At 34.1% G+C, this 12968-nt stretch overlaps 1 protein-coding gene and 1 long non-coding RNA gene across 2 annotated transcripts; one reads left to right on the top strand and one right to left on the bottom strand.

Moving 5' to 3' along the window:
* Positions 1-8623: 8623 nt before the first annotated feature.
* LOC116137300 lies at positions 8624-9789 on the bottom strand. Its single transcript, XR_004129166.1, has 2 exons — positions 9381-9789; positions 8624-9293 (listed from the first exon to the last, which is right to left on the bottom strand). It is a non-coding gene; the product is annotated as an uncharacterized LOC116137300 (long non-coding RNA).
* Positions 9790-9950: 161 nt separating this feature from the next.
* On the top strand, positions 9951-12893 carry LOC116137280 (glycine-rich RNA-binding protein RZ1C-like). Its single transcript, XM_031422963.1, has 3 exons — positions 9951-10167; positions 10270-10380; positions 11982-12893. The coding sequence occupies exons 2-3, from the start codon at positions 10270-10272 to the stop codon at positions 12693-12695; spliced, it is 825 nt and encodes a 274-aa protein (XP_031278823.1). The 5' UTR covers positions 9951-10167; the 3' UTR covers positions 12696-12893.
* Positions 12894-12968: the final 75 nt, after the last annotated feature.

Below are 12968 nucleotides of genomic sequence, written 5' to 3'. Positions count from 1 at the left end.
TTAATTATAGTTTTATCTGTTTTAATTCCACAGGTCTTACTTATAGACTGTAACTTTGTATATATATTACTCAGGGTCTACATCGGATTACCAGTCTATTCATCTGTACTCATCATGTATGACTTCAGGTAAAATATGAATGTTAATTAGTCTACATTCTGTTTTAACATTCATCTTTTAACAATAAGATATCTTAGGAGCATTCACAATACCAGAAAGAGATACATATTGATACCAGAAGATATTAAATTTGTAAGTAGTTTTCTAATTAGGACGTTATAATATTAATTATTTAGTATCATGTTTATATACAGTTAGATTTATCTCATTGGTCTGAAATGAAACTTTGTATCAGTTTCAATAACCAAAAATTACTAGTAAATTATATCATAATGTTCCGATTAGAGAATTACTCCATTTATGCGTTAATGTATTAACAATTTATCAGCTTGATTTTAGTGTCAACATCAATACCTTAATAGCATGAAATAAAAATAAATACCAGCGAGTTAGTTGTGGTGGGTTAGATTTCACGAGATTAATTATTTATCAACTTAAAAAAATAAAAACTTTTACAATAGGATGCCGGTATCTCTCTGGTAAACGCAGAGTCAAGGTGGAATCTGAGAAATATGAGATGCAATATGTGTATAAAATATGCATGCATGCAGTGTTCAGGTTTGAGAAAATATACAATGAAGCCGGCTACATCATATAAACTAGAACAAAAACTTCAGCCTGCAAACTACCCAACATTTTAAGTAGTTTTAATTCAAATGGTGTCACCCAAAAGAGAAGACGATTCAATATAGAACTGGTTCTGATATATATATATATAAGGCATACCATATGCCATGCATAAAATTCAAAGTGCCTGCACAAGACCAAATCATTTATAGTCTTCGGCCAAAAATAATAAATACTAATATAAAATTGTAATTGAATGTAGTATTTTAGTGGCTTTGTTCCTACATACGTTAACTGCTAAAAGTTTGGAGACAAAATAGGACCAGATAATGAAAGTACAAGTATGCAACTCTTGTTTTTTCTCACCCGCTGTAAGATTTATAAACTTATTTTCATCTATCTATATATTATTCTGCGAACGGATACCTAATTTAACCAAAATAGTTGATTAAGGAGTTCAATGATAATAAAAACATAAACTTTGAAAATGAGAAAATGAGAAAAATATATATATAGAAACTTTGAAGTAAAAAATGTTGGCGTATAGCAAGAAAATTGAAAAAATGTTATGTAAATGGGTAAGGATGTATATGGATAATATTGTCAAGACAATTAAAACAAATCACTTAGATAATTGTTCATTAAGTGAAAAGTGAACTGCGTTTGGCACACTATTTTTCCCTATCCTATCCTAAGAAAATGAAATAATTACTTTTCAATTCTAACTTAAAATCCAATCATATTGTATTCAACTTAAAACATTTAACAATTATTTTTTTCAATAAAAGTTTATAAATTTACAAAAATACTCTCACCCATCCCAAGCCACTATCACTCGCCAGCAGGCAACGTCACTGTTGTAACGATGTACGACCAGTTGGATCTCGCTAGTTGTGCATCACTTTGTCCATTTTTGGCCAAATCTACGGCCAAAGATCTGGCCGTCAACCAGGTTAAACGACAGCTATATCTTGGTTGTCGTTAACAACCAAATGACGGCCAAATTTGGCGATTAATGGACAAATCCATGGTGGATTTGGCTGGAAAAGGCCAAATCAGTGCACGACCGATCAGATTAAGTCGGTTATGCGCCATTTTGGTAACTTTCGGCCACCGTCCGGTAGTGGTGGCTGGTTGTCGACAATAGTTGGGTGAGTGCGGGTGTTTTTGTTAATTTATAAAATTTTATTATAGGAGATGTTTAGTTAAATTAACAAATGTAGGGGGTTAAAAAGGAATCTAAATATTTTTAGAAAATATTTTTTTTCAAAACGCATTCTTAGAATCCCATCATATTTCATTAAATAGTATTCTATTATAGAATGCTATTCTAAAAAGTAAAACAAATGCACCCAGGGACGGATCCAGCCTAGTTTTGTGATCCACCCTCAATTTTTTTAAAATACTAATATATACAATTTCTGGATTTTGACCTATCCTAACAAAAATATTAATGGACAAAAATATTAATGTACAATTAGTTTTTATTTTGGCCCACTCTAACAAAAATATTAATAGATAAAAATATTAATGTATAATTAATTTTTATTTTGGCTCACTCTAACCAAAATTTTTGGATTTGTTACGGAAAGCAGCCGTAACTTTTTCAATTCACTGAATTTTATGAAAAAGGTGATATAATTACCTTAATCATTTATCTTATTACCGACACTCATTATGAGTTGGTATTAAATATAATCACCTTAATCATTTATCTTAGTACCGTTGATTCAGCAATGTTCAATGTCTCACAAAGAGTGACAAAATTTAAATTACAATATTCCAACCCTATATATTTATATATGATAAATGACATTAATTAAAGCAGGGTAAATTAGCAATGGTTATATAAAGTCCGACCAAAGGCCTCCTACATCATTATCTCTTTTGCTTGTGGGAAAATATTAATAAAAGATTAAGTAATAGTCAATTATATATCTGAACGATCAATTTAGGGTTCAAATGAAAAGAAATCCTAAACTAAATTAGTATCCGTATGATGGGATGATTGTAAAATGACGTTGGATATCATGTATTGTTTATGTAACGCTTACATTTTTATGTAACATCTATGATACCACACATGTACTAGTTACGTCAACTGTACCGCCAATCAATATATTATTGTCACATAATTTCCTAAATTAATAACTACCAATCACATCCATGATAAAGATGGATGATGATGAGAAATGATTTTTATATATCATACAAATGAGTATTACAATCCTCATTATATACACACACAAAATAGAAACTACCTTTAAACTTATCCCTACAAATTAGAGNATATATCTATATATTATTCTGCGAACGGATACATAATTTAACCAAAATAGTTGATTAAGGAGTTCAATGATAATAAAAACATAAACTTTGAAAATGAGAAAATGAGAAAAATATATAGAAACTTTGAAGTAAAAAATGTTGGCGTATAACAAGAAAATTGAAAAAAAGTTATGTAAATGGGTAAGGATGTATAAGGATAATATTGTCAAGACAATTAAAACAAATCACTTAGATAATTGTTCATTAACTGAAAAGTGAACTGCGTTTGGCACACTATTTTTCCCTATCCTATCCTAAGAAAATGAAATAATTACTTTTCAATTCTAACTTAAAATCCAACCATATTGTATTCGACTTAAAACATTTGACAATTATTTTTTTCAATAAAAGTTTATAAATGAACAAAAATACTCTCATCCATCCCAAGCCACTATCACTCGCCAGCAGCCAATGTCGCTGTTGTAATGATGCACAACCAATTAGATCTCGTTAGTCGTGCACTGATTTGTTCGTTTTTGACCAAATCTACGGCCAAAGATCTGGTCGTCAACCAGGTTAAATGACAGCTATATCTTAGTCGTCGTTGACAATCAAATGACGGCTAAATTTGGCGATAAATGGACAAATCCATGGTGGATTTGGCCGAAAAAGGCCAGATTAGTGCACGACCGGCCAGATTAAGTCGATTATGCGCCATTTCGGCGACTTTCGACCACCGTCTGACAGTGGTGGCCTGTTGCCGACAATAATTGGGTGAGTGCGAGTGTTTTTGTTAATTTATAAAATTTTATTATAAGAGATGTTTAGTTAAATTAACAAATGTAGAGGGTTAAAAAAAAATCTAAATATTTTTAGAAAATATTTTTTTTCAAAATGCATTCTTAGAATCCTATCATATTTCATTAAATAGTATTCTATTATAGAATGTTATTCTAAAAAGTAAAACAAACGCACCCAAGGACGGATCCAGTCTAGTTTTGTGACCCACCCTCAATTTTTTTTTAAATACTAATATGTATAATTTCTGGATTTTAGCCCACCCTAACAAAAATATTAATGGACAAAAATATTAATGTACAATTAGTTTTTATTTTGGCCCATCCTAATAAAAATATTAATGGACAAAAATATTAATGTATAATTAGTTTTTATTTCGACCCACTCTAACAAAATTTTTTGGATACGTTACTGAACGAACCCATAACTTTTTCAATTCACTGAATTTTATGAAAAAGGTGATATAATTACCTTAATCATTTATCTTATTACCGACACCCATTATGAGTTGGTATTAAATATAATCACCTTAATCATTTATCTTATTACCGTTGATTCAGCAATGTTCAATGTCTCACAAAGAGTGACAAAATTTAAATTACAATATTCCAACCGTATATATTTATATATGATAAATGACATTAATTAAAGCAGGGTAAATTAGCAATGGTTATATAAAGTCCGACCATGGATAAATTAAGGAAACATGGGCAGGAAAAATATAGTAGTCCCTTACTTAACTAAGCGCTAGTGTTGGTTTTTTTTTTTTTTTTTTTTCCCCGGTACCAAAGGCCTCCTACATCATTATCTCTTTTGCTTGTGGGAAAATTAATAAAAGATTAAGTATAGTCAATTATATTCTGAACGCTCAATTTAGTTTCAAATGAAAAGAAATCCTAACTAATTTATCCGAATGATGGATGATTGTAAATGACGTTGGATATGTATTTGTTTATGTAACGCTTACATTTTTATGTACCATCTATGATACCACACATGACTAGTTCGTCAACTGTACCACCAATCAATATATTATTGTCACATAATTTCCTAATTAATAACTACCAATCACATCCATATAAAGATGGATGATGATGAGAAATGATTTTTATATATCATACAAATGAGTATTACACCTCATTATATACACACACAAAATAGAAACTACCTTTAAACTTATCCCTACAAATTAGAGATTCCTAATAACTACCCTTATCCTAGCCAATATACAATATTTTACAGCAAGGTACATTCTAATATACTACATTTTCCAATCCCTCAGCTATATTATTCTCCATTCCAGCTTGCCTATAATGCTTGAAATGTGACATTATAAGCCTTTAATCAAGACATCTGCTAGTTACTTCCTGTAAATACATATGGAATGCAAATTAAGCCACGGTCTAGCTTTTCCTTTATAAAGTGTCTATCCCACCTCCACATGTTGGTCTTGTCATGTTGCACCGGTTGTGTGCAATGTTGATAGCTGAATTATTGTACAAATAAGTCTCATTGGTGCATCCCACTAATTCTAAGTATCTAGAACAACCTTTAGCCATAATAGCTCACATATTCCTTGAGCCATTGCACGAAATTCAGCCTCTGAAGTTGATCTATCTACAACATCTGTTTCTTACCTCTTCAAGTCACAAGTTCCCGCCAAGAAATGTGCAATGTCCTGATGTTAATCTTCTATTTACTATCGTCTTGCAAATCTACATCAGTATATACTTCTAATGTCAACTCGGCTATTTCTTGAACATAATTCCTTTTTGGTGTGACTTTTAGGTAATGCAAAATCATGTTAAAGCCTCCAAATAACTCTTTGGGGTTGTGCATGAATCGACTCACAATGCTAATCGCTAGGCTATGTCTGGCCATGTATGCAACCAATAAATCAATCTTCCAACCAATCTTTGATAAATACCCTTGTCCATGCAACACCTCACTAGTTTCTCTAAGCTTATGGTTCAAATCAATGGTATATCAACTGGCTTGCACACCATCTTAAGTAATACACCCAAGAGCCTCTTTCAAACCACTCGGCCACCAAAGGTAGTTATTCCCCTGAAGTTAGTGTTTAATGAAAAGTGTATGGCCACCCTCTTTGCTTGTATCCCACAGCCATCATTACCTTAAAAAATCTTTTAAACCAGACCCATGAAAATTGCTTCAACCCGCAAGCCTTCTTCAATTTGTAACCTTGTTTTCTTTCAAGTTCACACCAAAACCAGGTGGAAAGGCCATATATTTCTCTCAGCTCTCTATGTAAGAAACTGTTTTACTCAAACTATTGTAAATCCCAATCAAATAAACTGAGCAACCAAAGAGAGCAAAATCCTCACTATGTTCATCTTAAACATTGGTGCAAATCTCTTGGTAATCTATTCCATAAGTTTGTGTATAACCTTTGGCTACAAACTTGACTTTATATCTCTCAAGAGATCCATCTGCATTATATTTCCAATGAACACCCATTTGCACCCCACCAAACTCTTTCCTGTTGGTAATCAATTGGGTCCCAAGTATCATTCTTTTCAAGTGCTTCTATCTCGATTCTCATAGCTTGCTTCCATTCCTCACTTTTTAATGCCTCAATAGGTTTTAGGTATGGACATGGTATTTAGGTGAGTGAGAAAGCTTTTGTGAGATGATACAACCTTTCATAAGACACAAAATTAGAAAGAGGATATAATGGATGCTTGGTACAGTTTTTTACCTTTTTTTTTTTTATTTTTTTTTTTTTAATTGCTAGGAACATATGGTTCACTAGTACCTACTAATTCATGAGAATAGGAATAGTAGGAGAAGATGTATAGAAGTGTTTACCTCATTCCCAGCAGTCGGTTCAAACTCTTGAATGTGCACGTGTTTTGTGTTGTGATGATTGCCTTCCTTCTTCAATAAACTTGTAATGGCCTCATAAAATTAGGAACCTATTTCCCTAAAGAAGATTGAGTTTGAGTTCTTGGATTGGAGCTGGAAGGCTTAGGCAATTCGGGTTTAGGGAGTTATAAGGTTGGCATAACCCTTATGAACTTGGGAATAGTTGAAGAAGAACTAGAATAAAGAGGCTTGAAAAAAAATAAATCCTTGTCCTTATTTTCCATAAGTATCTCCTTCTTAAGATAAGGACGAGTAAAATAGCTCGCTTGTTTGGCAAATGTCACATTAGAAGAGACATAAAATTTCTGAGTTGGAGGATGACAACATTTGTAACCTTTTTTAGTATAAGAATAGCCTATGAAAATGCATTTTATTGCTCGTGGATCTAACGTAACCTGATTCTTGGAATAAACATGGACAAAGGAAACACAGCAAAAAAAGTTTTGGAACTTTCGGAACCAACCTAGTTGAGGAATTAAAGTCTAGAAAAAATATTTAGAAAGCAATTCCATTGGACTTTTGAATCCCAAGACTCTAGTTGGTGGTCTATTTATAAGATGGGTAGCAGTAAGCACTACTTCTCCCCAAAATGATTTAGGGACATTTTTTCTAGAGTGGGAACGCTCCTATGGATGCAAGCAGGTGGCCATTTTTTCTCTCAACAACCCTATTTTGTTGGGATATATTAACACAAGAGGATTCATGTATGATCCCTTCCTTTTGAAAGTAAGGACAAAGGACTTTATTAAAATAGTCTTTTGCATTGTCTGACCAAAACCTCTTGATTTGCACCCCGAATTGAGTTCTAATCATTGTGTGAAAATTGGAGGAAAAGATGAGACTTTTAACGTTTTTTTTTTTTTTTTTCCTTTGAGGCATGATAATGAGTGAACGACTTTTTCCCACCCAAATAATGGTTTAATGACACTTTCCCACCTATAGACTTTTAAAATACCACTTTATTAACCAAATTTCTACTTCGTTTCCAATTTCGTCATTGTTGCGACTCTACACCACCACTATTTTCTTTCTTGATCATCACTCACCAAAACTCTTCAAACCCTACTCCCGCCAACCCTGCCAATCGCCGACAATCGAGTGATTAATGTTTTCACAGCTGCCCGTCCCAAGTCAAATCCGACCAATCCCAACCACCAAATTTCAACCTTCCACCACTAAAAGAATTATCGGCCTCCTCTCTTTAAAAGCTCCAATAGTCTGAACTGAGTTTGTTCTTTGTTCGCCGTTGAAATATAAATTTGGATAGTATAATGGTATTTTAAAATTTTGTGGATAAAAAAGTGTCATTAAACCATTATTTGGGTGGAAAAAAGTCATTAATTTTACGATAATTGGTCACCCTTTGTACCTTTGTACAACTCGTACTGAATACTAAAGGGCTCTGGAGGTATTATTGTCTAAAATAAAATTGAATAAGGTTGTATATAAATCCATTTAAAATATTGTTAAATTAGAAAATTTATCAAACAAATTTAATGAAAAAGTATATATTATTTTTTAAATTAAGAATATTGTTAAGAAAATTTTCAACTACTTTGGGAAACAAAATAAAATAAAACAAGAATAAGGGAGAGCTACTTTTCTCACCCAAGCTTTAGCAAAACGACTTTTTCCACCCGTCAAGTTTCAAAACGATATTTTTCTACCCATCGTTATGTTTTGCTAGAAAAATCTGTTACTATTTTATTGTAAAGACAAAAATATCTTTTACTATTTGACTTAATAATTTTATTATTATTAGAATTTGACCAATTAAATGTCATTTTTACCTTTATTAATAATTATCTGAATAATACATTTTCAAAATAATCTTCAATATTCATCACTAATTTTAAATTAATCAATAAACCGACCATTATTAAAACAACTTCAATTAATAAAAAATTAGTATCAAATTAATAAAAAAGTTAAACTTAATCTTTATTGCAACAAAATTTATAGAAGTCTTCCAAACAAATTTCACAAAAATCTTACAAAAAAGATTGGTAAAATCGGAATTGCAGCTCTTTTACAGATGCTTAAGGGGATGCACATGAACTATTTGAGAGAATGACTACTCAATCTCTCGTTCAACCAAGATTTGCAGAAACTATCAACTCCCATTAATTCAAACTCTAACCCAATTTATCCAGATTCGTCTGAAAAATCACCTCCATTAATTCAAACACAATCAGAATTCATCCCCCATCTTAACACCCATTCAAAATTCATCCTCCATCTCAACTCCATAATCAAATTCATATTACATCTCAACTAAACAATCATAGTCATAATAAGCACAAGAGAAAAAAAAAAAAATCAAAAATCAAACCCATAAAACCCATTACTAAAACCTATGAAAAAGAAAAATAAAACTGTTCTTGTCTCCACGACGACCCATGACATGTAGAGGAGAAAAATAATGCTGGCCAAGCCATGGATTTGATGCATTATTTTATTTTGAGTCCTTCAAATTTCATACAAAATATAAAGACTTGTCATAGTTCAAAGATCTCGGGGATGGACTGTAGAACGAAGAAGAGGCGTTGTAGAAGAGAGAAGTTGGGTGGCTCAGGACAAGATTCTGCATGGCATTGCGCCGACAAAGCCACGCGACTAAGGCCAAGATACGAGCTTGCCTGGCTTTGCGTCTACTGAAAATTAACAATTAAAATTCATATACAAATTCTTTTCACAAATCCACACAACACAAAATCCAACATCCAACAAACGCAAAACACCTGTTTCAAGAAAAGAATCCTCAAATCCTCCTGCCACTGAAAATTCACGAAAAATAAATCCAAAAATCACAAACCCATAAACTATAAGATCTAAAAGAAAATATGAGTGCGGGAAAAGAAAGGTGGTTGTTGTGTCGGCGTCAATGTTGTAGCCGAGATGAGTGTCTGTGACGTTGCCTCCAGCCACAATTTGGTTCGCTGTGAAGCTACGTCCAGTTACGACTTGGGTTGGTGCCATCGCAACGAGCCCAACTCGTGGCTGAAGGTTGTGACGTCGTCAGCCCAACTAGCGATTTCAGGTTACGCCAACGTCACAGTCTCTAGCGTAGAAGGAAGAGATGATGGCGAAGAAAAGATAAGAAAAAAAAAACAAAGGAAGGAAAGGAAAAGAAGAGAGAAAGGGAAAAGCTACACGGACCAAATTTTGATTTTTCAATTTTGATTTTTGCAGTTTCATGTAAATTGACCATCATGTCCTTCTTCAAAACAGATTTTCTTAACAGAACATAACGGTGGGTGGGAAAGTGTCATTTCGCCAAACCTCGGGTGGGAATATAGTCGTTCTCCCCAAGAATAAAATGAATAGGCATGCAAAAAGCGTGACACAACCAAACACGGCCCAACGAATTCTGATAAACAAATCTTAATGAAATGCGCAGTTAATTTTCCGTCGTTACGGAATTGAATCGCTCCCTTGAAGCTTCGCAAATCGCAATTCTATCTAAAATCTATCTAGGGTTTATTCTTCAACTCTCACTCCCTTCTACTCTCTCTTTGTCTCCTCTCGGTTAGTCTTCTTCACCACTTAATTCTTTAGTTTTTCTTTTTCTCTGTCCCATTACATGTAGTTATTTGTTTTTTTTTTTTTCCTGATAAATTTAATGTGCAGATGGCTGGCAGAGACGAAAATCGTATATTTATAGGTGGGCTAGCGTTCACTACCACGGAGAGACACCTTGAGGATGCTTTCAGTCGATATGGCAAAATTCTTCAATCTTCGGTTCGTTTTTTGTATACAATGTTTCTCCATGATTGGTTTATTATTCGTTTTGAATAATGTTGATGGGTTTGTAACCTTACTTGTATGGAGTTGACATGTGAATTTTGATGTGAAATTCGGATATAATAGAGGATTTCAGACCTCAGTGAATGACGTTGGTGACATAATGTTTTCAATTTTGGGTATTTTTAGATATTGATTTACAGATTTTTGTTTCTTATTATAGGAAAAATATTGTAAAATAAAGTAATTCAAAATTGTGAAAGCTGAGTACAACGTTTGTGTTTCAAGAACTTGTGTCAATGCTCAATTTGGAGAATTTAGTTGCATTAGTACAAATTTAGGAACTCTGTTGCCACAAACGAAGTAAACCTCGTCAGTTAATGGAGACTTTGTTCCACGTTGGAAGTGCTGCATTCTTTAGGGCGTGAAGTTCACTTGTGCATTCTTGTATTGAGATATGGACTTTACTGCAAGACTAGTTGTGTATGGGAAAATGATTGTCAGCACAATTTTATTCCACATGAGATATTTACTACAGTGATGAGCTGCTGTTGGTGGTTTGTGGGGGAAAATTATGCAGTATTTTGTATATGTTCTCGTATAAACATGCAAAATTCTTTCTGTGATTGTGTACTGACTACTGCTGAAACAGCATGCAGGTATTTTTGGTATTGTCCACATCTGCATTTTTTAGAGGCTTTGCATTTTATAACTTCCATTTGTTTTGCCAGTGTCCTTGCTCAGAGTCTACACAAACTGGGTCTACTGATATTATTCTTATAGTTGAGGCTTCTGACTTGATTACTTACAGATCTTCATACTGTTGTATGATCTTGCTGAAATCTTTTATAGAAACTGCTGCTACCACTAGACACAGGATATCAAGTAGCTATGGTAAATTCGAGGATGAGATGATGGTTTACGGTGCCACTGTGCAGGACACGCAATTTTTTTTTTTTCAAAAAAAAGGGAGGAATGGATGTTGTAAACTAATGGATAATCCACATTTCTTAATCATTTATTTTGTCTTACTTATAATTAACAGCCACAATGATACATAGTTTGCTTCTGAGTTATTTAGGCATCTAGAAGATTGCCTTATTTGTGCTTTATGGGGAATGATGAACTGGTGGTATTGCATTATTTATGGTACATGACCTGTTTTAATGAAGTGCTATTGAGCTAAGTTTGTTAAGTGGATTGTCATTTGATTATCAATCATTTTTGTTGTAGTTGGGGATGCAATTAATGGCTTGTCAATTGAGATTGAGTTGAGCAAATACAATTTTCTTTCTTTATCTGTATGATGGGAAAGCACGTCCTGCTTGTTTGAATTGTTTTTCAACCTTGTCACTTGGAGTTATAGTTAATCAAATATCTTAACTTCTTTGTTCGTAGATTGAGCTCCTAGTGAGATCCTGCTTTTTACATTATCAGCATCATAGATATGAATGTGTTTTTTGTTTGAGTGGAATGAAATACATATTTTTCCAAGTTTAATACATAAATACTCACATGCTGGATATATCCAGTTTCATGGTATTGATTGAATGAGATTATGTAGCTTTTCAATGCTATGACATTTAGCATCTGTGTAGGTCGTGGTGGATCGGGATACTGGTCGGCCTCGTGGTTTTGGATTCATAACCTTTGCTGATAGTCGGGCAATGGATGATGCAATCAAGGATATGCATAATCGGGAGTTAGATGGCAGGGTCATCTCAGTAAACAAGGCTCAGCCAAAATTGGGTAGTGAAGATCCAGGTTATGGATATGGTAGGGATCATATGGCAGGTGGCAGGGACAGTTATAGAGGAGATAGGTCTGCAGGGCGATCTGACTGCTTCAAGTGTGGCCGTCCTGGACATTTTGCTCGAGAATGCCTTTCTGCTGATGGTGGTGGTCGTGGTGGAGGTAGATTTTCTTCACATTCTAGGTTCAGTGGAGGTGGTGGCTATGGAGATCGCTTTGACGTAGACCGTTATGATGATCGTTTTGACGGGGGCCGCTATGGAGGCAGGGACCATTTGGATAGCAGACACAGCAGGTACGGGAATCGTGACCATAATCATGATGATAGGTACCAACCTCGTGGTGACCGCTTTGCAGGTGATAGATACATGGACCGGGAACCTCAAAATGGTTATGGTAAAGAAAGAGGTTATTACAGGGATGGAGGTCCTAGAGCTGGTGGTGACAGGTATGGAGGTGGTGGGCCAGCACACTATGACAGGGGCAGCTATAGAGATAGGCCTGGCCCCTATGACCGTCCTAGAAGTGGGGGTCGTCCATCTTCTTTTGATCGGTACTGAGATATGGTTCTACTTTTGCTGCATTGATAATGAACACAACTAGTCTGTTTATTCCAGTTTTTGATTATTGTGAAGAGCTGCTGTTTAGCGTCAGGACTGATGGATGCAACGTAGTATATTCTTGTTTTGTTCTGTGCTTTAACTTCTTTGAGATGTGGAACTTTGATGACTGAATGGAAGTTGTTTTAGCTGTGATTTCATTACCTCTTCTTTCCACCGTGATTAAGAGAGCATTTAACTTTGGGATAGAGTGAACAGTACAAATGTCAGAAG

This window comes from Pistacia vera, unplaced genomic scaffold, assembly GCF_008641045.1.
Source record: "Pistacia vera cultivar Batoury unplaced genomic scaffold, PisVer_v2 Contig322, whole genome shotgun sequence".
In the NCBI taxonomy this organism is placed as follows: Eukaryota; Viridiplantae; Streptophyta; class Magnoliopsida; order Sapindales; family Anacardiaceae; genus Pistacia; species Pistacia vera.
Note: the sequence above shows the minus strand (reverse complement) of the source record. Positions and strands in the feature narration are given on the sequence as shown.

Excerpts from the sequence above, each read along its gene's own strand:
- LOC116137280 (XM_031422963.1), top strand. The coding sequence starts at position 10,270 with ATGGCTGGCAGAGACGAAAATCGTATATTTATAGGTGGGCTAGCGTTC. Across the intron at positions 10,381-11,981 it reads GCAAAATTCTTCAATCTTCG|GTCGTGGTGGATCGGGATAC; the intron begins GTTCGTTTTTTG and ends GCATCTGTGTAG.